Genomic DNA, 24,458 nt, shown 5'->3' with positions numbered 1-24,458 from the left:
TAGGCAAGGCAGAGCTCTGATATGCCCAAAAAGGACTGTAGGATTATGCTTACACCGTAGCTACTGGCGTTAAACCTTCAGGACCTTCATTCCTACTGCAGTTTGCAAAATTTTATTATTATGCATACAGTCCAATGGTCGTATATCTCGTACAATTTTCCCGAATAACACATAGTAACCACTTCGGAGGAGGAGGTAAGGCAGCCCCTGGCGGGTTGCCTTTGCCCTGGACGAAACCGAAAATCATCTGTTTCTTAGAAATTGATTTGCTAGCCTAAAACATAAGGGTCCGTGGATCAAAAACAATGGTCCCATTTGGTCTGATCCTCCGTCGACAGGATCTGAGAACAAAAGTGTAGGCGGCTTTGGTCGGCTTAGGCCCGAATTTGCTAGCCGGTTTTTTATTCACCATAATTCATACGAACAACCGTCATTATGATTGAGGAGATGGCGCGAGGTTTTGACCTACACAGCAGAGCTGAGACAGCGTCTGATGAGTTGCCTTTGCCCTGGACGAAACCGTCAGTCATTTATTTTAAGGCTCTCCTTCCAATTTATTATATTTAAGTTTCCAATCAAAACGCCATTTTTACCATATCAGACCTTAACCCTTCATTAGCAAAGGAACAATGATTTCCATCATTTTGTCTTACCCCTAACAAAACACAAAAACCATCTTGCACAAAATAGCCAACACTATTAACTCGACCTTGTCATTCTTCGATTTTCGCTAACTTTTTTTCACCAATCTATCAAACTTCTCTTCGGTTTTTTATCAACATTTCGTGGTTTGACATAGTATGTTGAGTGCACACAAGATTGTTTCTTCATAACATCCAACATTTGGTGTCAAGGAGTAACGCAATCACAAAAGGCAGGTCGAGCATGCTTGAAGAAACGGCAGTGCAAATAATATCAATATCAATTGCAGATATATCCCGTGTCAGATAAAAATCGAGCCGCTGAAATATCTAGATATAAATTATAAAACGCTATCCACCAAACTAAGATGGATAACAAATACAATAGAAACACCAAAACAAAAAAGAAAACGCAAAACATTTTTATATTAAAAAGATCATGTTGTTTTTTGGGGAGAACCTTGTAACAAATTTTATCTGAACCAAGTCGATAAGTGGAAGAGGAAGTGAGTTTGGGCCACTGAGAAAATGCTGGGTTGTGTATGGAAAGGTATTGATGGCATTTAGAGATCAAGGAACTATCAAAGAGGTAATCATCATGGTCATTGATCAATGAATGTTCGAGACTTGACCAACAAACTTTGACTTTTTCTTCATCAATTTTCTAACAGATTCGCCATGACATTGAATAAATTTGAAAATTCATCATGCAATTAGGTAGTTAATTCGATTTGCTGTGACCTTTGGCCAAAAGATTGACGTTATAATATATAATTTATCTTTTAGTAGTTTCTAACCGCTTTTTTTGTTAAATTTCATATACAGATTTTACTTAACTTAATTAATTTTTTTTTCAAATTTTCCTTGTTATATAATAGAAGGCGCAACCCTTAAGCCAAGTTATAATTGATAAAAGATGCACAGTACACGTTAGTTGCAATAAATTTCAAGCTTTCAGATGAAAACACCTAAAAGTCACCACCTTCATCCATAAATCATAATGTTAATCTGAAAATAGAGACTTTTACATGGTTTCAGCAATATTTTGTGTACCGTAACGAGGAGAAACTCAATCAAATAAGTGTTTGCTGTTAAGTAAGGTTCGCCAGTGATATATGATTTTCACCTTTGACACCGTTCTATTCAAAATTTATTTTTAAATTGCGGGTTTTAGTATTCCTAAGATTTTCTAATCTGAGTGAAACAATCATTATATATTGAGCAAAACTTCTTAATAAATAATTCATTGTGGTGTTTCTATAAGTGATGGACCCATTAAACTAAAATGAGATGGGTGCTCCTCCAAATAAGTGTCAGATAGCATTATAAAAAGGACCAGATAGTAGATCTATTTATATGCAAAGTGGGGTGTATAAATAACACTGAATCTTTCTAAGTAGCATTTCTAACATCACCTCAGAAACCAAAGGTTTGAATCGGCGTAGTGCTGCCTTACTATAGTGGTTCGTGATTCGCATTCTTTTAGTCACGAGAAAAAGCCGGCTAACAAACATTTGGTAGCGGAGCGTAGTTATGGCTTGGTCAGACTCATAAAAATGGAAATGGGTTAACGCTGGATCGCGCTCGCCGAGGAGTCCGCGAGAAATTCTAATCCGACAATGCTACAACCTTCAAAGGTTCTGACAAGTCGTAGCCCTTCATGGACAGCGCGGCCACGGCCTTGGGTTTCTGAAGCACCGAGTGGTCCTTCATACTACCTCGCTCTACACTTTGGCGGTCTCTGGGAGGCAACGGTGGGTAGCTTCAAGCACCTCTTTCGCAGAACTATCGGAGATCTCACTCTTACCTTTGATGAACTCTCAACGCTGGCTGGAAAAATCGAAGCATGTCTCAACTCAAGTCCCCTCTGTCCACGCAGTTCAAACGCCAACGATGCTGCAGCCCTAACGCCGGCCGATTTCCCCAGTTCAGTCATCGTTGTCGTGCCCTCGCGAACCATACATCGACTCAGACCCGCGTACGTCCATTAGTAACCGATGAAGGCTACTCAGCAACCTCGCCAGAAGAAGAAGGTTTTACATCACATGTAACGCCGTAATAAATGGTTGAATACGCAACTCAACCTACAAGAAGGAGATATCATCTTGTTGACAGACGAGCTCTTCCCCCTACTCCCCTCGGCCTGCCCACCAAGCAACATCCAGGTACTGATGGCCTTGTGCGAGTCGTCACGGTGAAGACGGCAACTACCACCCTCACTCGACCAGTAATTAGGCTTATCAAACTCCCGACTGAAACCGAATTGGACGCTTTCTGCCAAAAGCAATCAACTTTGACCACGGCAGGCGAAGAAAAGAGAGCGGGGCTCTGCGATTCAGCGTCCCCACCCAGGTCGGGGCGCAAATTCTGAGCCTGCGTTTCTGTGTTTGCGAGCATGGGACTCAGTACTTCTGTAACACCAAATGCGACAAAATCGATCGGGAGAGGACCGATTCTTTGACAGTAGGGTGAGGCAATCCTGGTGACACATTGACGGTGCTATACGCTTCTCACTGTTTTCTATCATATAATAAGACTACGCTTATGTCAAAATCATAAAGGTTCTTCCTTTCTGCTGGTAGCAAGGCTGATAAACCTTTAGGATTGCCTTTATATCTTTCTAGTATAAGGACCATGTAATCGATCTAACAAAATCGGTGGTATTGGATCAGTTAACAGAGCTAGGCTCTTTTATGATGAAAGATCCATAAGACCGAGATGTTATGTACTGATGCCAACATTTTTAGAGGCAACCATGCTGAAACAATTCTGTACTCAGGGACTAGTTGCCGTGATCTTACCATACCAGATTAATAGTTTACACTTCCGGAACTCCTATCATGAATATATGAGGTTCCAAAGAAGTTCGAAATCAGACTCCTTTAGAATATGCTATGAAGAACTGGAAGGCGAAAGATATTTTAAAGTTGGGCAGGGTTCTTAAGCGGGATACATCTAGGTGGACTCTCTTAGAAATGCGGATGGTACTTTCATAAACTCTAGAGCTAAATCAGTGCAATGGGAGGGAGAGAATTAGCAGTTTCTGCAAACCTTTCAACACGCAAAAGTTGTAAGAGGAATTGAACACTACCAGAGCCTTGGTAACCAATGAAGAAGCAAGAGCTGCTATGCAATCCTTGGAGCACTTCAGAGCATCTGGCATGAATGGCATCTATCCAACGATGCTAAAGAAGGATGTTTGACACCAAGAGCGACTTCCAGGAAAATTTGTTTTTGCATGCCCCGCTCTGTGCTACGAATCCACCTCTTGGCAGAAGATTACGGAAGTCTTCAAACCAAAGTCTGTGGGTGTCAAAGATCTTCAGATAAATCCATCACATCATTCTCGGTGAAGTGTTGGAGACTAGTTGAGTACGCAAAAAGGCATCAAGATCGTACCCACTAAATGAAAACAACATGCCTACTACCGTGAAGTTGGCTCTTCATTCTTTGGTTTCCATGGCAAGGGACGCAACTTTGAAAGGCGAGGGGTGGGAGAGCTTTAAACTGTGTACTTTACCTCACGACAGAAGCAACAAAAGGCTGCCCTTAAGACGGCTTATTATCGCTACTTCTGTGGACCACATTAAGAAGATGCGGAGTCAGGACTGCCTCAATTCCTAACCAAAGTAAATTCTGGAAGAAACTGAGGAGGCGTGGAAGCTTAACTATCGCCTACCATTAGCGGTCAATAAAGCCTTAAATCCCTTCCGTTCATCGATCCGCTTCCACGATTCCGGACTCCGCCAGATCTTATGACGTCCCTTTGGGGCGTGGCCGACGACCTGTGTAGCACCCAAGGAAAGAGTATTTTTGATAGCAGCTCAATGCTGCTTAATTTTCTCAGGCGGGTTATTTATTATGTTTGTTGTCCGATCAACAAGATAGCTCTTTCACTGTCAAGCGACAGCTGGATCAGACAAGCGATGGATGTTGAACTTGGGGGGTTGCTGCTCTCCAAATCTGCGAGAAGTGGAGGACGCAATACGCAAGCGAACGTAAGCGACCATCAGATATTGATCCCTTTTAAGGGTGATGTCGGAGCCGCTCGTGTTACGCACACATAGGGGATAACTCCTAAATCTACTACTAATCGCAGTGATCGCTCGTACGGTGTCGGTCAATTGAAACCCAATTGACCTTATGGTAGGTTTTGTGTTGGAATAATGTGCCATCAATGACGAGGCGGTCGAATTTGCAAATTCCACAAATTTCTCACCATCGAGATCGCGATCGCTACGATCGCCAAGATCGTGTTTCCCCATCACATGTCCAAGCAAGGTGTTGTCAGATCCCACCGTGGCATTCAGATCACCCATCACGATCACAATGTCAACTTCAGGAAGTCTTCCCTGAACTGCGTGTAATTGCTCATAGAAAGTATATTTCTCCACTATATCGCGGTGCATAGCACTGGTTAATTGTGATGCTCTTTAACCTAGACTGGGATTTTGAAGTTAAAAATCTATCACAAACCGAGAAATCGAGAGCACCCCTTGCGGTAGCCCTCAGAAGCAAAATAACACCGGATTCACGTCTGCTAGCTTTCAGAGTACAAAAGCACATTGCCATAAGTGCGTCAAGATGGAGAGGAGTACTCTCTAGAGTGTCATTTTTTTACTTTGCTGAAGACCAGAATGTCCAGTTTCTGTCGTTGGAATTCCCGCTCAAGTTGGAGAAGGCGAGCATTCTGAGGACCCTCGCTACTGTTATCGAGGAGCGTGGGCACATTTCAGAAACCAATCGTAGTCCGTTTTTGATAGCCAAAAGTCGCAGTCGTGAGGTCAGTCAGAGGCGTTGTTGGTAGCAGTAACGTTTCAAAATTTGCAGGTTGCTAGCCCACAAATTTCTATCCCTTTTAGTCGTTTCTTATGAAAAGCAGGGAAGACTCTGTATTCTTAAGCTCTAACTCACAAAGCAAAAACACATACTACTCTTCACAAATTGGTTCCCGAAATACCATATATGTAGAAGAAATTTATGTTTTTTTAGTATCTTTTATATAAATGTCATATTATTCGTATGTACTTAGTATCTGGGTGTAATTATGCGGTATTTCTAACGATTAAATTATTTTAAATAATTAAAACTTGCTTATTTATTGGTCTTGCAAAAACCGATGTTTCGGGAACCACTTGTCCCTTTCAGCAGTGCTAACAAGTCTTATTAGAGTCATATTATTCGTCTATACTTAGTATCCAGGTAGAAAGAAGCTTGCGATGAAAAAAGTAAAAAAGATTAAATTAGAGGCGCCTTTTCCACCGGATAGATACGGATGTTTATGGAACAGTTCGTTTCCTTTTTCATTGAGATACTGTGCTTTGAGGAAGGGAACAAGTTATTTCCGAATCATCAAAATCTTCAGCGAAAACGTCCGATTGAGGAAAGGAACAAGTTATTCCCGAAATACTGGTATTCTCAGTAGGGACATTGCACTGATGAAGGGACCACGATGTTCCCGAAATACCAGTATAAGCGTTGATAAAATTTTTACAAGTGACGGGAACGGGGTATCCAATTCAATTTAGGATGGATCATGCATAATCGCGGAATCACTTAGTTCGTGGAGAAAAGGTGGTCCCTGTACAGTAAAAAGAGGAATTTCCCTAGAATAATCTTACATGACTAATATCAAAACTTCCAAATCTTACTTCTTCGATTCCTTTCCATGTGGTAGTCCTCCTCGTCTTCAACTATAACATTCCTTATAACCTGTCGATTTTCACGGAAAATCTGTACGTGAGGATGTCGATGCAACTCCCACTGTTGCTCCGGTTGAGGGTGCTGTTGATTGCCGCCCCCGCCGTAAGCAACCTCCTCTTCCTCCAGCGTTAACAAATGATCAAGCACTTGAACACCACGTTCCAGTGGATCATGAAACTTATTCACAAGATCTGCACAACGATCGGCAAAGTACCAAAAATCTGATTGTGTAATGGCCCAATAAAGTAGGTGTCGTCCTAAATGACTACCTAGATTGGTCGCGAACGCTTCGGTCATCGTTATCCGTTCCCAGCTCGCCAGTGGGATTTATGATTGTTGAAAGTAACAATCATTTACATGAATTATGATTTTCACTGATATTTTTAGAAGATTCACAGGTGATTATCTTGAGTACACTTGGGTGTTGTTTCGACATGAAATTGTTGCACTTGGACCGGAAAAAACTTATTTGGATTGCACAAACGAAAACTGAGAATTGCCGACAACTTTCTCCAGATAACTTTCGTACGCTCATTAAATCCACAGATACATTATTTCGGTTGTTTCTTCATTCCTTTCGCTTTTGTTATTATTATTATTTTTTTACCTCACGTCACCGCGATATTCCCGTAATCATACATCTGCTGACCGGCACGACTTCGTCATATTCTACTCACTTTACACACAAAATGCGCGAAAAAAGCGGTTGAGAAAAAATCGCGTATGAGAAACGAAAATGAAAATATAAAAGTAATTATGTAAGACAATTCGAGGTAGCTCTATTATGTTATCTGTGCCACAAGAAGTGACTCGAGTTAACAATATCAACTGGTTTTCTTCTTTCGTATTTTCACTTTCATCGCCATCTCAGGCCATAATTTCTTTCGATTTTCGAGTCATTGGTTTGCCGGACCGCTTGGCACAGATCGAAGATTGCATAAGCTATTAATTTGGCCCAGGTTTTGTAATACCTGAAGTGTATGTGGTTTGATCAGATACTTGCGGTTTGTTGGATCTGATTACGGCTCAGGAAGCTGTACTCAGCGCTTATGGAAATGACTCGAAGGCAGTATGTCCGGCTAGATCGATAAGATTTATTCCATACCTCAATTCAGATACTTGCCGGACTACTAATGAATCCAAATCCTTAAGGGAACTGACACCGAAACACGACTCTGATCGATCAACACACGCACCCTTCAGGGACCATCCCCCATAACAGAGATCACTTTCATTGTTAGATCACACAGGCACCGATCGTGGTATTTTTTCGCGGACTACTGACCCGATTAATTGTGGCGCCAAGTTCAAGTATTCCCTAACGATAACCGTTCGCAACTTTCACTTTCTTCGATTTGGTAATAGCTTAGGTGCAGGTAAACACAATGGACGAGAGTTACATGATCACCGAACTGCAGGTATGGATAGTGATCGATTCCCATACAGCAGTTTCACTAACAACCAGCGTCCGACGCCGCGAAGCTCAGGTACCGACTGCAGCACTAACGCCAACTCTTCGTTATCTACCGTCCACTACTCAATTGCAAAGAAGTGATCCCATGTTACGACCACGGAAAAGCCTTTAAACTCTTCGCATTACTCACACTATCTACCACCGATCCCAATCGAATGCCGATTAAATAATAGTTTCTGATCAATTAATATGCTCTACCAGTTCATATGCCTCTTTTTGAATCGTAGTCAAACGCTCAGTGAATATCTTGAATATCTAAGATATTTCAGCACGATCAGCTGCTACTATCTTCTGTGCGAAGCAACTTACGGTCTAACTACTTATGAATTGCAAACACGCGTGCTTGGACGTCTCAGGCCTGTTCGAAGCGATATAATACCGCACGAATAAGAGATAATATGATGCGGCTACCAGTACCGGGGTTTACCTTCTCCGGTATCTCACACAGGTGATTTCCATATGAAATCGAACCTGGCAAACCACTGGTGATTGCTGATGGGAATGCAAGCGTAGTCGCGACAATAGAGTCTTTAGCGAGGCTAAGTTCACAAAACTGAGCTTGAGATGAAATGCAGAGAGAACTTCCACAGATAATGGATGGGCGACAATCAGGTGAGAGCCAGAGGTAGGTGAGAAAAAAGTGGGAGTGTCGTGTTTTTTTCTCACGAAGCTATTTTTTTAATCTGAGATTCATTGCAGCAAAATACTTACATCTCGTCGTTGAAGAAGTTTCCATATTGCGCTTTAGCCGGGTCTTTTCATTGTAATAGAAGACACTATCTTATCAATAACACTAGATAAGCAGATAGATGGGGACTATGCTCTTTGGAACGGTGTCATACATAAAATTAGTTGAAATGAAGTAAATAATTGACGAAATTCAACAATTTTTTAAAAGATTCAATAGTGCTATATCCCTTGTAATAAGAGATAGAATGAGGCCTCTAAGATCTTATTAACTTAACACTGATACAGCTTGAACTGTAAAACTTCAGGGTTAACATCCTCAGCTCTCGATTGTGAAGATCACCAATACTAGTCTAAAGACACTGGGCTACAGGATCTTGGAACGAATGAAAAAAAGGGCACAGAAGTTTAGTTGCTCCCAAAATAGTACCATCTGTTTTTTGGATTATATCAACCCCCGAAGCTAGGTTCTACCAACGAGGCCAGGTTGGAATTTACTTAGCAATTTCAAGGCAAAGAAAAAAATTCGCAAGAATTGAACGTCTCAAATCCAAAATTAAATGCAGCGTCGTTTGCTTTGTTGCCCTCTATGGTTCTGAGTATTGGCTGACTATGAAAGACAATGAACGTTGCTTTATGGTAATGGAGACGAAAATGTTGCGTTAGACTACTGGGGTAACACGCCATGATGAAGATATCCGTAATCGATATGGTGTTATATCGATCGTAAAAAATTGAGTGAGAGCTGTCTACGATGGTATGAACCTGTAATACGCGCTGATACAAACTCATCTGCCAAAATTTGTCTCAGCATCGAAGTCGATGGGAAACGATCAAAAGGCCAAACGAAACTTTGGCTTTATACGCTAGGTTCTGGTTTGAGAGCCTCTTGATTCCATCTAAATCAGGTACATGACCGAACAAAAGGCCGATTAATATGAGTCGACCTCGCTTCTGAACAGGACAAAGGTCGAAAAAGGAGAAGAATTGAACAGCAAGATGCAGCCTTGAAGTTCTTCGTGCTGCTTTTATTATAAGAAGGGACACGGTGGTTTGATGTATCATAAGACGTAGCTGCCCATTGAACCTTTAAAAATTTCTACAAAATACATTCTTCTAGGATAGCTCTGCGTTAGTGAAAACAAATGGGTTGACATTTCGGAGCCGATCAGACGAGTTGTTGATTACAGCATTTGAAAAATTTGCCTTTAGAAAGAAACGTACGTCCTTCACTAAATGGCCTGTACACGTCGAAGCCGAGGGAGAAATGGCGCAGAAACGCCGCGGTAACTCAGATCCAAAGGAAGTGGAAAGCCAATGTGAGGAAGTGGCGATACCCGAGTCAATGGAAATTTAGGGAAGCAAAACAGACCATCTCACGAGAAGCTCTCACTTTTGTAAATTTTTTTCTACAATTTGTGATGACTCTAAGTAAGAATAGGAAACTATCGCAGTCTTACTGAAAGCCACCATTTAGGTACCGGGGGCGGGCCACACTCACCATATCAGTAGCTGGGCTCAGTCAGCTTAATCGAAGATGACAACGCGTACCGCGACGCACATTGAGCTGAGATTTAAGAATACACTGAAAGTATTCCCTGTTTGTCATAAACGGCAAATAAAAGAGGTGGAAATTTGTGGCTTAGTAATTTAAAAATTCTGAAATTTTCTTGCTACCAAATATCCGCATGGTTCTCCACAAAAATATCAAGAACTCAGAGTGCTCGTTTTTTGCAACAAGGTTAAACTTTTTAGACCTAAGCGAAATGAGATGGTAGAATTCTGGAGACTACTTCTATCAGTTTTGCGGGACTGTGTTGTACTACGGAAAGAGTAGGAACCATCAAAGCCACCTCAAGGCATGCTCTTATGGTGGAGCAAGCAATTTGCGTGACGAATGTACTCAAAGTTGAATACTTTGGAAAAAAACGCAACCTGGGTGAAAACAGAAAAAAAAACTGCCTCATTGTCATCGTTCGTATGTCGTGAAAAAATCGCCGCTGAATCGGAATCAAGTCCACAGGTGCCAGACGAATAATCGGCCGCCCGACCGAAGGAGAATTTCCTTTAACCGGCGTCACGCACCCCGCACGGTTTAACCATGTGCTATTCAGATTCGATGAGGAGACGATTGAGCTTGCCTCCGACGTGCCCGAAGACTGCTCCTACAATAGGCTGATGAAAGAATCAGTTGGGTGGTCACAAAGTTAGCACTCAACTGCTTCAGTCTTTGTAACTGCAGAGACTTCCGGAAAGCTCAGAGCCCATTCTGACATGCGCGGATCCAAGGTCTTTGGACACCTTGGCCGTCACCACCGATAATATATAAGAGCTTCACGCAACTCGTGGTTGGCGAGGTGTCGGGTGACACATCAGACCAGGTGCCAAAGCTGCAGTAGGCGGTGGCAACGCTAATCCACCTTTTCTAAGCTAGCCGAGATGGTTGGTGCTTTGTTATCTGGTGACAGGACTAGATCACGGTTTAGATCCGTCTCCTAAAAAAGGCCATATGGTAGTAGGTCGTTGGTACCCTCGACCAGTGCAGGGATATGCTGGTACCAACGAAGCAGAAAAGAATAGTGAATATATCAGCTTTTGCGCTTCATCATGAAAATTAAAATAGTCCAACCAATTCGCCTAACATTTTATGAACCCTTGAGCCTAACAAACACACGTGCTGAAGTCCGGATTCTCCTCGCATACTGGAATAATCGACTGACACCACAATCTTTAAAACTCGCGGCAGCAAATACCTCGTTGATCCGCAGTTATGACTAGCCAAGTAGATATGAGTCTAGGGTTTCAACAATCGTTTCCTTGGCAGTTCATTAGTGCACAGACTTCCTGTGCCACTGTGTATTACAAGTGAATCTACACAACAGATATCCCCCCCTCCCCTCCCCTAATTTCCCATAGGTCAACAGGAACAACCCCAATCTGCACGCCCATCACTCTTTCCATTGTTGCAAAATCCCGCAACATCACTACCGAACATAGTCTCTCTCTCTGAGTCCGCTAAACATGATGTTCTGCATCAAATAGACACTATTGGCTCCCCATATTTTCTAAGGTGCACCTTTTACTACCGCGAAAGCTCACAGTTGCGTCGAAAGAGTTCGAAAAACTTCTTAAGCAGGATATTTGCAGACAATCAGACAGTTGTTACCCTCCGCAATTTCACATGGTCGTTAAGCTCAATGGTGTTTGGAAACCTTGTGAAGATTACACATGTTCAAATGCCCAGACCGATATCCAATCCCATTCATGTCTTGGCCAGGTCCTCCTCCGAGTCCGAGCAGAGTCTCATGGAGTTCGGCCAACATTGAGAAATCCTCATTCGATGGTGAGATTGGACCCTGTCAAAGCGCAATCAATTTCGAGCTTCTCAATTCCGAAAAAAATTAAGGACCTAAAAAGGTTCTTGAGGATGTTGAACTTCTAAAGCCGCCCATCATCAATCGGTCCTTAACCAAAGATTCCCGCCTGATTGTGTGGTCCAAGAGCCTTTCCAGGCATTTGAGATCACCAAGCAATAATTCGTGAAAGCTACACTTCAATAAGCCCTCTTAGTCGTATTCGTCGATGCTTCAGACATTGTCGTAAGCGCTGCGTTTCAACAAAAAAGTGAAACAAATCTGGCGGCCGTTGGCTTCTTTTCCAAGCAGTTGAAGACCGCTCAACGGAACTACAGCACCTACGATCATGAGTTGTTGGCCTCGTATCTGGCAATTAAATACTTCCATTAGGTCGAACCTTAACATGACCGGATCGCTCGAGGACGCAGTGCAAAAACTAAAGCCACCACTACTCACCAACCACACGAAAAAAGTAGATGACTTACCTAGGAGTCTCGACTCCTGCACGTCCTAATTAGGACGGACACTTCCCGGAGGCCACTGCAGCCACCTTATGAGCGTCACTTCGAGGGCCTCGAACGAGGCTCAAATTATTGAAGTCTTGATTTTGGAAACAGTTTTCCTTGCCCGACTAGAAAACGGGGCGCCTCCATTTTGTCTTGTGGTAGCCGAGCTGTCTGTTGATTATTCAAAACCTCTTTGGTTTCAACTGGGGGTGGAGTACTATGGTCCTTTGTGAAGGCTCTGGAAAGAATTAGTTGACCATGACTTCAAAAATTAAATAAAAATAGTTTTTATAATTAGAGCCCAGGGAAACGATTTCGGGGAAAAAGATATCCGACTAGGTACAAAATGCAAATCCATTAAATGAAGAGAAAAAGAAATCTAAGATCCGGTATGGGTAACTGGATTGGGCTCCCGCAATGGACGGCACAGTGTTGAAACCGCTAATCGTGGGACGGTTCGACGTCTAGGCGGCACGATGACCAGGAGCACGGCTTCGCCTGCTGTAGCTGTTTCGTCACAATCTGTGGCGACCACTTCAGCAAGAAGCAGAAGTGGGCTGAGGATATGAACCTCATCCACACTTACAATAGCGGAGGCAGACACAACATTTTACTGTTCCTTGTTGGACTAGAGATTCATCGAGCCTCTCTCGCAATATGCGCACGGCCGTCAACAGGGAGCATGTTCGCCTTGAGGTCATCACGGAAACTGGCATCAATACCACGCCGTACTGCAGTACTCTTCTTCACCGTCCGGCTGAATCCGCTAAGGTTCATCATGAATTCCAAAAAGCGTATATAGAATTTCGGGAAATGCATTCCCCAGCTCTATGCATCTGCATCAACTCCGAGAATTCTATGTCAAATTATTGATGTGATTGCATCTCAATTGTATGCTGATATGTCGCTTCTACAACTACAATCATATATGTATTGTGGTGCAGTTGCAGCTGTCAGATTGTATGATGAGAAGATTCGCTTTTGCATTATTGGTTTGAGTGACCGAAGTGATCTACCATGGAAAATTCGTCTAGAACATCAGCGCGATTCATTGTGGCAGAACATTGCTAGGCTGACTCAAATCGGCGCTGACAGTGCCAGGAGACGAGTGAAAAATAAAGTGCAGAGGATTGACCGGAACCCGTGGTTGAAATTCTGAACACACTAAAGCAGAAACTTTGTGTCGTGATCAATTCGTTGGGCCGAAAGTCACTGCAGTCGTGTTCAGTATGCAACGAACGCGAGGAGCCTACAGGAGCTTCTCAGATTCCAACAGAACGTGCAGACAGCGCAGTTTTCGGTAACGGAAGAAGGGGGGGTTACCTGCTTCTGATGAATCTGCCACTTGGCATCAGATGCAGGCGCGTTGGTGACGTCGCGGCACAACATCACCGCCAAATTATCTTACGGCGCGTCTATTTTTACAGTAAGGAACAGATTAGTCTCTTGCCTGCGGCTCTTTGTAGAGTAGATTATGGACTGACTCCACTTAATTTGAAGTCAGACCAAGAGCGTCTTGATGAATGGAAATCGAAGGCAATGCATGGCAAACACGTGAATTGTCTTTGGCAGCCTTTTGTCGAACAGATGGCAGTGCTGGGGAGTCCTTTGCTGAGACGAAGGGATTCATGCCAGGGATATGCCATTCGGATCGTCGTGGTCATCATCCGAGCTTATAAATGAATATGAATATAATGAAAGAACGGGTGTCGAACAACCAGTGCAGAATGTGTGGTTCGATGTTGACATGATAAGACATTGTCTGGTTCAAACCATGCAGAAATACGCAATTCTGCAAAACATGCTCAATGTTGCGAGGAGTTCTCGTCGGATTTTCCCATTAACCTGTCATCGAACATCACCAATTCAATGTGCAATTTTTTTATCGAAGTTTTTACTTCATTTCCACGTATACCACACTTTTCGACCGTTATACCGAAGAAGGGGATAACTGGTTCCTGAAATGCAGTATATGCGTAAGTAAAATGAAACTTTCGACTAAAAGAGGAAATATTTTTTTTGATTTAGATTCAAACTTTACTTAGTATTTTCCATGAACGCCAGAATGGAGGCTAATTTGGGTTGTTGTTGCTGAATTATTGGGTACTATTCAGATATTTAGTTTAGAACAAGGGCCCAATTTGTCAATCTGGAAGTCTTCTTTAGGATTCAAAAAGTAAGGTATTGATTATTCTGGTTTGTTTGAAGTTTATATTGTTCGACAAAAAGCCGCTAATAGTATCTTTCGTGTTTTCAACACGAGTTCTCCGGTCTGCGGTTTCTATAATTTTTGCTAGACCTCTAAAATTATTCCTGGAATTCGACCCCTTCTGTCTTGAAATATATTACTGGTATTTCTGTAACATAATATTATATAATAAATGCTAGTAAACAATAAAGTGAGAATATTTAATTAATTGAAGAATTATTACTTTAATCACGTGCTAAGCTTTATTGCTAATGTTTTCATTTTCATTCAAATTAGTTACCAGATTCAAGCACTTTCATAAGCACTTATGACTTCCATTTATCTAGATTCCATCGTAATTGAAACAGGTTGTCTTGAATCTTAAAAAGTGCTTTAAAAGATACTCATATCGGATAGAGTTACGTTTTGGTTTCCTACAATTAAAATAGACAAATTTATCTTGAATTGCTCACGGTCGTAGTACCTCATAAAATGCAAGTAGAGGCGTTGGTCTTACAAGTTCAAGATTAACAGTCTCAGCAAAAGCCAGTTCAAAATGCTTGCGAAGGGTAACCGGCATAAGCAACTTTACCGTTTTCATTACTTTTTGCATATATGGTAATTTTAACTTCCTTAAAACTGTGCAAAGCTTACTCTGCTGGTAAAGCAATTCAACCAGTTGTAGGCAATTTGGATTGCTCGAAAATGCGGAAAATTGTCCGCAGTCCCATTACATTCGTGCGTAACGCTTTACCTTAAATTTATTACTGGCTTAGCCAGAACGGAGAGGTTTGCGTTTTCGACCGATTCTCCGACTGACGAATTGCGTGAATTATTTGTTTTGTATTCGCCATAATTTATGGGATTTATTCATCAAACATTTTTTGAATATCAATTTGAGCATTTGTTGGAGAATTCTAAATAAATATTTAAACTTCGTTCGTTGCCTTAGACTTATGCCTAGGAAATTAGCGAGAATACGTGGAGACGATGAACAATGCAAGAATAGGTTAGATGGGGAAACCCGGATGTAATTTATATTATTGAGAGTGGGTGTGGATCCAGAGTGGAAATTAAGGGAGGATGACAACATATTTAAAGGTTTGGAAAAACATATTGCTTCATTATGCAAATGTTGTATTTCGGGAACCAGTTATTCCCTAGTTTACGAAGAAGACGCATTGAAGGAGGATTTCTGAAACACCATTTCGTCATTATCTAGCCCACAGTTGTTTCTTTGGGGCCGACTCTTCCCATACCTGTTCTTCAAAGGCTTCTATTTTGTGGACCACTTTGTGGGTATGCCGAGCCTGGCGGCATGGTCCCCTACTGGCTAGTGCCCCATGCAGGCCGCCGGAATCTTGAATTTGCACGCCTCTGGCACAGGAGCTCCCGTGATCGGGCTATGTTATAAGCGGGTCAAATTCTTCTTGACTTGGCACAGCTCGTAAGCCTTCGCCATCTTAGGCCCGCGGCTGCTAGGTAGTGCGAGTAGACTCGGCCCCTGACAGTCGCCAGTGAAACATCGACTGTATTCACCGAAGGGCTGCCAAGAGCAGAGCCTCGCCTGGCCAATCCGTCAGCCCGCTCATTCCCCTCTATGTTCCTATGCCTGGGAACCCAGAGTAGGGTGACGCCCAGATGGTTCAGCGCGTGTCTGCACTGCCCCACTAGCCTGAAAGATGTCATCGCTGAGTATAAGACCTTGATGGCCGCTTGGCTGTCGGTCAGAATGGCTATGTTACGCTTGGGGCTCGAATCTCGCTCCAACCATCGACAGACTTCCAATATCGCCAATACTTCCGTCTGGACTTGGATACACTGTGTATATTCGAAAAAACCCCCGCGCCGACTTCATAGGCCATCTTTGATCCGTCGGTAAAGAATACTGAGTCATAACCTTGCAACACGCCGCCGGTTTTCCACTTTGTCCTGGTTGGAAAGTCCATAGCAGAGTTTCTCGTGAAGTTCAGCTCGAATGTGACAAGTCCGTGGGGAATGCCTAGATTTCCCGAGTTACTTCGTTTGGGATGTTGCTGTGGCCATAGGATTTCGCTGCCCAGCATCCGGACCAGTAGTCTGACGGCACTACACACTGCAACGTATTTATTGTGGAGGTCTAGAGGGAGGAGATGCATGAGTACATTGAGAGCATCTACCGGGCAGGACTGCAGAGCTCCAGTAACACCTGCACACGTGGTTCTTTGAATCCTATTAAGCTTCATCCTATTGTATTTTTTCTCAAAGCCTGCCACCATACAATAGAGCCGTACGTTAGGATCGGACGCACTACAGCGGTGTACATTCAGAGAACCATCTTCGGCAGGGGGACCCCATTTCTTTGCAAAGGTTCTCTTGCAAGCATAGAAGGCTATACAGGCCTTCTTAACACTCAGTTCTATGTTCAATCTCCAATTTAGCTTTGGATCCAGGATTACTCCCAGATACTTTACATTAGTGAAAAGAAGCAATCTTTGTTCATTCAGCCGTGGTAGATGGAATTCAGGTATCTTTTTCTTGGTGGTGAATAGCATCAGTTGCGTTTTGGTTGAGTTTATGATGAGTCCGCATCTTGCGGCAACACTCCTTCCATGATCAATCTCCTGTTTAGCTTTGGATCCAGGATTACAGCCAGATACTTTACATTAGAGGAAAGAACCAATCTTCCGACGATGCTCTGGCTTCTCTTCAGTGTCAAATAAATCTTTCGCCTTTTGTTAAGGGAACAAACTATGAAGAAATTTCCATGGCCTTCGCCTACCTCGCCTACCAACATAAATAGATGATTTATTAAGACTTTGCTATCGAAACATGAGAATTCTAACAATCAAGCTGTTGCGCTTAAACCTATCTGCCTAGGTTTTCCAACATCATATCATCTGCATTTCTGAAAACTGGCTGAAGGCCCTCTGCTCTGGAAGCAGCGTGACCGAAGCAGTCGATCAAGAGTGGGAGCAAGTTGGTCTCCATTTGGTTCGGTCCGACATCAAGTGGATGCGGACTTACGACTCCCCAATCCCTAAAAAAGTTGTCTAGCTCCAGCCAAACTTTGGTCAGAATTGTAGGCGGATTTACGTTAATTATAATTTGTACCCTTGTCGTGTTTTGCTAATAATAGAAGGGAGCGTATAACATCTGCAAGCCGCTTCGGCCACACTGCTCCCAGGGCAGAGGTGAGGCAGCGGCTGAAGAGTTGCCTCTGCCCTGGTAAGAAACCGTAGCCGACTTCGTCCCTCTTTTAATTTTGGAAACTTGGATGTTAATCCCAAAAAGAGGAGTTCGCTCTTGCATTAAATGGATGCGGACTTAGGACTCCCCAATCCCTAAAAAAGTTGAAGGTTGTCATTTTGTTAGTGTGTGGAAAGAGGCTATCATTATTCGTATACTCAAAAGTGACTGCAGGAGCTCCACGACCAACCACTATATGCGATTCACATGACCATCGAGGACACCTCTCTCGGAATTTTTCCACAATAAGTGCAACATCATATCGCTCGCAAATTCATATATTTTCAGTTCAACGACCGCTTCCTTTAGTTAAACGATCTTACAAATTTAACTGACACCTATCATCGCTTACATTTACAACTATGCAAATTACCTCCTGAAGAGCGGTTTCTGTGGATTCGCCATTGAGTTAGGCATGCTAACACTTGAAGAAGGGCGTTCTCTCCACAATCGTCCTTAAGTGGATGTCTTTGGCACGGTATTGTTGAGGTTTTCTGGGCGAAAGTCCCTCGCTTTCGATATAAAAACCACGCACGCACGTATCCAAAAGTATGGTACGTATCCGAAAGAAATGCAGCTCCGCTAAATCTCCTCAAGCCTTTTTGCTGTTTCTGTAGCATGACTGGCTGCCATTTATATGCGAAGAGGCAGTTCAGCTGATTTTATTCTCGGTAGTTACTTATTTGATAATCTCACGCGACTGGGCCTTGAAGCAAGATTCTAAATCACAGTCCTCCTCGCTGGCGGGGAAGTGCGTTTGAACCAGCAGCGTCAGGGTCTCACCAGAAGATTCCGTCCAGACGTCAGGTTCTTGAGGTTGGATAGATCCTCGTTCCACCACGGTGGCAATGTCTTTCTACTGCATTGACAAGGGCACACTGCTTTGAAGACGATTTGACTCCAGTTCACCTGTCGTCCCAATGTTGTCAAGTTGCGCATCAGAAAGTTTGTTCTTGATAACTTTACCAAATTTTCTCCAGTCGGTCATGTTGGGGTTTCTGAAACTTTACAGTATCCAAAGTATTACAGTTTTATACTGGGAAGGATCTCTCTCTAGTTCTCCATTCTGAAAATTCCATTGTTGGTTAGTAGTGTCATATCAAGGATTTCCTCCAAACTATCACAGTTCTCCGAGCCAGAAAAATGGTATGCTGATATACTGCCTTTGTTACATACCAATAGGTTTGTGTTATCATAATAATAAACTCAAAGAGAGATTCATCTTTTTCGTTTATTTCCAAGCTGTACCAAAACGTATGCCTTGCCTTGACGTCGCATAAACAGGTTGACCTTCTTTGTTGCGATTATGGGTGTCAAATGTTACAGTTCTTCGGGCCGAGCTGAACGGTCACGAACCATGTCAGCCGAGGAGATATTCACGTTCTCCTCTCCCGTCTGTTCCAGTTTGACCACGATTAAGTCACTAGAACTCAGGTCCGGACACAGAAAAGCGTGAGGACTCTCCCTGATGCCGAAGCTGTGGAGAAGGAAGGGAAACTCTCATGCACTTTCTCTGCGATTGCCCAGCTCTGGCTAGAGTCAGGCTGCGGACACTGGGTAAACCATTCTTTGGGGACCTCAGAGAGATTTCTAGCTGCAGCGTAGGAGAGCTGCTTTCCTTCGTGAGTGCTACGGGCTGGCTCTGAAGATCCGAGCCGGCTGAACTCTGCTTCCCTGCTCCCATAACAACAGTCACGGTCTTAGGAGTTTGTGGCATCAAAACGGCGCACCAAAACGTTAATTGGGCTCCTCGGAGCGGCCACTGATAACTACCTACCTACCTCCCTGATGAGGATGCATGCTCTAGGTCTGTCTCGATCAGTGTCTCTTGTGCTGTGGAATAAATTGTAATATTTGCTTTGGACCCCGATCCAGAATTCCTGTATTAATACGACGTCTATGTCTTCCTCTGGGAGAAAGACCAGCAAATTAGCTAATCTGCGCTTCAAATATTTAAGATCTTCATCTCTTCCAATAGCTCGTTGGCGGCGTCGACTAGATCCAGGTTATTGTCCGGTTTCACGGAGCGGAATACTTGCACCTATACGTTTCTGATTCCGAACCGCACCTTATAATCCGCTTTTTCCAGTGCTTCCAGATATTCTTAACTTTTGCGGAACAAAAAAGGTTCAATGTTCACCTGAGTTTCTTCTTCATTGATCACCACCCAGTCGTCCTTGGTGATCTTGGGTTTTTGTAGGCGGAGTGATTGGACGCGTTTGTCCTTAACCATGCGGATCTTCGACAATCAGATGCGAGCGGCCACTCTCCCGAGAATTTTGTCGTCTGGGATGACCTTTAGTTTTATGCCCTCCCAGGCGTCGTTGATCTTACGAACAACGAGCTGAAAAAGTGCCTGGAGAATTGGTTTTCGTATTCAATGGCATGGTAGGAATCAAAGCAAGGAATGCATCCCTCCGCCGCCGAGGATATGCTCGATCGCCATCTCCGACAGCCTGGACTTAACACTGGTCCACACCTGCGGCACCAGTTTGCCGTCCGCGGAATTACCATTTGCCAACCCCATACGTAAGTGACCCCTGGCTACTTGGTTAACGGGTTTCGCAATTCATGCCTCGTCGGGCGGGGTTGTTGTTTCATTGTTTGCAAAACAAGCAAGTCGTCCTTACATACTTTGCTCCCCTTGTTTTGTTGAGATTGATTGTGCCTGAAGGCAGTAACTTCACTCTCAGCTGGTTTCTCAGACATTTGTTATTCTATTTTTCGACATTCGTCTTATATTTATGGAGGTGCATTCTTATTTGACGCAATCTTGCTCAGATTGCTTTCTGATATTGGCTCTTGAGCGAGATTCTAATGGACCATCGTTCCTTCGCCGGCTAGCGATGGCCGACATTCTTAGCAGTCCTTCTCTTTTGGGGGACCCCCAACGTTGACGTTTGCTGGTACCCGCCGACTCGACTGTCCTGGACGACTACTGTTTCCTGGCTGGATACCAGCAACTCGTCCTCCAATGTATGTTTGGGATTAACATCTGCTCCTCATCAATTATCAGTTTGTTGATGAATTGGAATCCATGCCATCCACTTCCTCAAGGTCAGGTACCAGGGGAAGCCTGTTACTTGAAACTGAAGGTGGCCAAGCTATTCAGGGTCTGCATACCAGAAATCAAACTTCCTATTGGTCACGCAGCCTTCGAAGTATGCTTTTCCACATTGACTTGGGGTCTTTTCCAATCCAGGGAGGACGGACTCTCGGGGGATGAACTTTTGCTTCAATTCATCCCCCGTCAGATCCGTTAGCTGCTAAAGCATGACCAGTAGAGGAGCAGATCCTCGTCAATTGATTGAGCCTACACCCAGCCTGGTTTTAGACACTCTTGGCCCTCTTGAAGACGGGGAGGTCGAGTGAGGATTCGCCGAATTATGCAACCTTAACCTGAAGCATATTTAATCCCGGCTGCTGAGAAGAGCTAGAGATTGTCTATTGACGGTATCTCTTTCTAGGATGGCTTGACATTCAAGGATCATATTCCTGATGAACAAATGAAAGCAGCTATGTGTGCATTGTGGAATATACTACTTCGATGACTTGTCCTACCAGTTCAGATCTTTGAACCACTCCAGCGATTCAGAGGTACGTGCGCGAAAGCAACAAATTCGAAGTTAAAAGTGTATACGGCCTTGCACTCTGATCAAGCTAGATTGAGACCTCAATCCACTTACGTCAATTGTGAAAAAAAGGCAGTTTGATTGGTATAAAGAGTTGTCTCTCAGGCGATGTGAGCAGATTACTAATTTGTTCTTAAGTCGCCATGCTAAGAAGTTTACTCACCTTGAAATGAAATGCGCTAAGAATTTACTAGTGTTTAGGAAAAATAAGAATAATTCGAATCGTAGACGTCCCTACCAGCTACCGAGTTGAATTTTCCTCAGCTGGTGCTAGTGCTAGTTCAGTGCTACATTAGCATGTCAAGGTTGAGACATGAAGCATTAGAACAAGCAGTTTGCTTACTGACTAGCATCAGATCGAGCCGCTCTATTAATCTGGAGAGATAGCGAAGGAGTTCGCTCAGTTTTCAATAGCATAAAAAACTGATAAATACAAATTGTATTGCGTCTGCATGATTGCGACTCTAGACATGCAGTTTTGAACTAGATACCGCTGCCAAGGTCTCTACGTCTCTACGCTCCTAAGAAGGTTGTGCCGTTCAGTTACAGTGGTCAGTTCACAGTCTGTTGGGAGTCTCGTATAGAAAACATTTCAGAATTTTCCATAGAAACTTGTTTTTCAATCCACATGGCGATCTGACGACAACAACTTTGGTGACTCCTCATATCATGACGACCATGACCATTTTGCCATTATATAGTGAATGTAATGCGCTACACTAAACGAAGTCACACATTGTATTGCAATCATAACGACTATTTGCAAAATCAACAGTTGTCATGGTCTTGCAATGAATTAGATTGAATTGAGTTGATGTTGATTGTTCAGATTTGGTGCCATAGCTGGGGATAATGTTTGCGAGATGAAGAGATAGTCGCAGGCATATTACAGGGACAATACCGATCAGATAGTCCGTTGGGCGCGAAAAATAGCCCCGATCCCTTTGCTCCAAAGAACCCGACCCGTAGAACCTATATACTGTAAGCCTCTCTGATCTCCCCAATTTTCTTACCAGCTTAGTCCACCTGTAGGGGGCTGTGCAAATTTTCAAGATAGAAATTTTTCATAACAGATTCAATAAACTCCTTTCTTCCTTCATTCCAGATCCTTGTCTCTATATCATACGCTTCGCCAACAAACTGCAGTTCGGTAGTAAAACGCACGAAGTATCGATGACTGCCCTTCGGATAGCACAACGCATGAAAAAGGATTCTCTTCATTCTGGACGACGACCTACAGGATTATGCGGGGCCGGTAATGTTTCCAATCTCCAATCTTAGATCCAATTGCATTAATTTTCCTTTTATCCATTTTCAGCCCTGCTCATCGCTGCCCGCATGCATGAATATAGTCGCACCGTAGCAGATATAGTAAAAATTGTTAAGATTCATGAGTCAACAATTCGAAAACGACTTAGTGAGTTCGCCGATACCCCCAGCAGTGCATTAACACTTGAGGAGTTTATGGCTGTTGATCTAGAAGCAGAACAAGATCCGCCAGCCTTCAAAATGGCTCGTAAAAAAGATCGAGAACGATTACAAAAGGCAAGTATAGGAGAATTTATGATTGTTTATAAATTTTGCGTTGATATCTTTTAGAATTTTCTGCTTTTTCATTCAGAACATGTACTTGATCATCAAACCTTGACTACCTTGTCTTTTTAGCTTGGCGAATATGAGCTTACGATATTGCAAAAGGAAATCGATGCCCAGCTCGAGAGAGATCTCAAAAAGTCTGTGGCACGTAAATTGGGCGGTGTATTGGATGATGTTTTCAGCGAGGAGCAAGAAGCTGATCAATTCATTCGACAATCCACTGTTGAAGCATTCAAGGATTATCTGGCAGACGACCCTGAAGCTCTGCCTCTAATCGACCAGGGAATGAACTGCATTCAGGGTATAAAACCAGATGTTATAGCAATGTGCACGCCTCCGACAGTCGATGTGAATGAAAAACAGGATCAGGACAACGGTCTCAATGGCGAACTAGATCTAGAAGGCTTAGATGATGATGAAATCAATGGCTACATAATGAGCGAGAATGAAGCCAAGAACAAGAATGTCCTTTGGATGAAACTAAATGAAGAATATCTAAAGGAAATGAAATTGAAGGAAGAACGATTAGCAAAGGAAAGAGAAGAAGGCAAGCCCGAGAAGAAACGGCGACCGAAAAAACGACGGACAATCGGTCCATCGAACACGGCAGGGGAAGCCATTGAAAAGATGTTACAGGAAAAGAAAATATCATCTAAAATTAACTATGATATTTTGAAAACACTTACGGAACCGAGTACTATAACTCAGTCAACTAGTGAAGCTGAAACTCCGGTGGATGTGAAACTGCCTATTGAGGATATCAAACCAAACATTTTAACAGTGACTTTGACGGAGGAGTAAGTCTTTAAAATTTGCAATTTGTTGATGACAGGCTGAAACTAATTCAATTGAAAATTAAATATTTGTTCAGGGTTAATATTCCATACACAACACCAGGACCTCGTAGCAAGAAACCCCGCATTGAGATGGGTCTTCCTGTCGCTAGTGAACCAGAAGTGAATAATGATCAATCAACTGTGGTTGAAAATGGTAAGTTAATATTAGTTATGAACTGAAGACCTTCGGTAATACTTAAAACTAGCTGTAAAGGCTTCATTCCAGATTGAGTGAAAGAATGAATGGATTTGTTCAAAAAGAAGCGCAGTTCCCCTCGGATAGTTCGATGGCTGCAATCAGTCTTGTTTTTCGAAACGAATCCACAAGTAGCTTGTGGATTATGGGAGTGATGAGTGGTTATCCATTTCCTGTTATCTTTATTCGTTGTTATCGCTCTCAATCATGGCTGAGGGTGGACAGAAGCTGAGGGGCTTTTGGACCATTGCTCCACTCGTCATAGCAAATTTACCCCAATCCCTTCTAATTTCAGTTAATGCTTGCCTATGTGTTTTCTCTTCATAGCATTGCGAGTAGCACAAATCCAAAAATAAGCGGAAAATTGTCTTGGTCCTACAAAAGAATGCGTACGTGTAGCGCTGTCCTTTAAAAG

General features: G+C 43.0%; 2 protein-coding genes across 2 annotated transcripts in view; one reads left to right on the top strand and one right to left on the bottom strand.

Moving 5' to 3' along the window:
• Window positions 1-8,112, bottom strand: part of LOC119653220 (BTB/POZ domain-containing protein 6) — a 61,866-nt gene extending 53,754 nt beyond the window's left edge. Inside the window, exon 1 of the mRNA XM_038057795.1 lies at window positions 6,293-8,112. Coding sequence (XP_037913723.1) covers window positions 6,293-6,641 — 349 coding nt within the window. The 5' untranslated portion in view covers window positions 6,642-8,112. The remainder of the gene's footprint in view (window positions 1-6,292) is intronic.
• The window catches only part of LOC119653221 (transcription factor IIIB 90 kDa subunit), a 91,433-nt gene that overhangs the window by 62,139 nt on the left and 4,836 nt on the right, over window positions 1-24,458 (top strand). Inside the window, exons 3-6 of the mRNA XM_038057797.1 lie at window positions 22,521-22,670; window positions 22,734-22,960; window positions 23,081-23,808; window positions 23,883-24,001. Of these exons, the coding sequence (XP_037913725.1) occupies window positions 22,521-22,670; window positions 22,734-22,960; window positions 23,081-23,808; window positions 23,883-24,001 (1,224 nt within the window). The remainder of the gene's footprint in view (window positions 1-22,520; window positions 22,671-22,733; window positions 22,961-23,080; window positions 23,809-23,882; window positions 24,002-24,458) is intronic.

The sequence above is a fragment of the Hermetia illucens genome, chromosome 3, assembly GCF_905115235.1.
Source record: "Hermetia illucens chromosome 3, iHerIll2.2.curated.20191125, whole genome shotgun sequence".
Lineage (NCBI taxonomy): Eukaryota > Metazoa > Arthropoda > Insecta > Diptera > Stratiomyidae > Hermetia > Hermetia illucens.
Note: the sequence above shows the minus strand (reverse complement) of the source record. Positions and strands in the feature narration are given on the sequence as shown.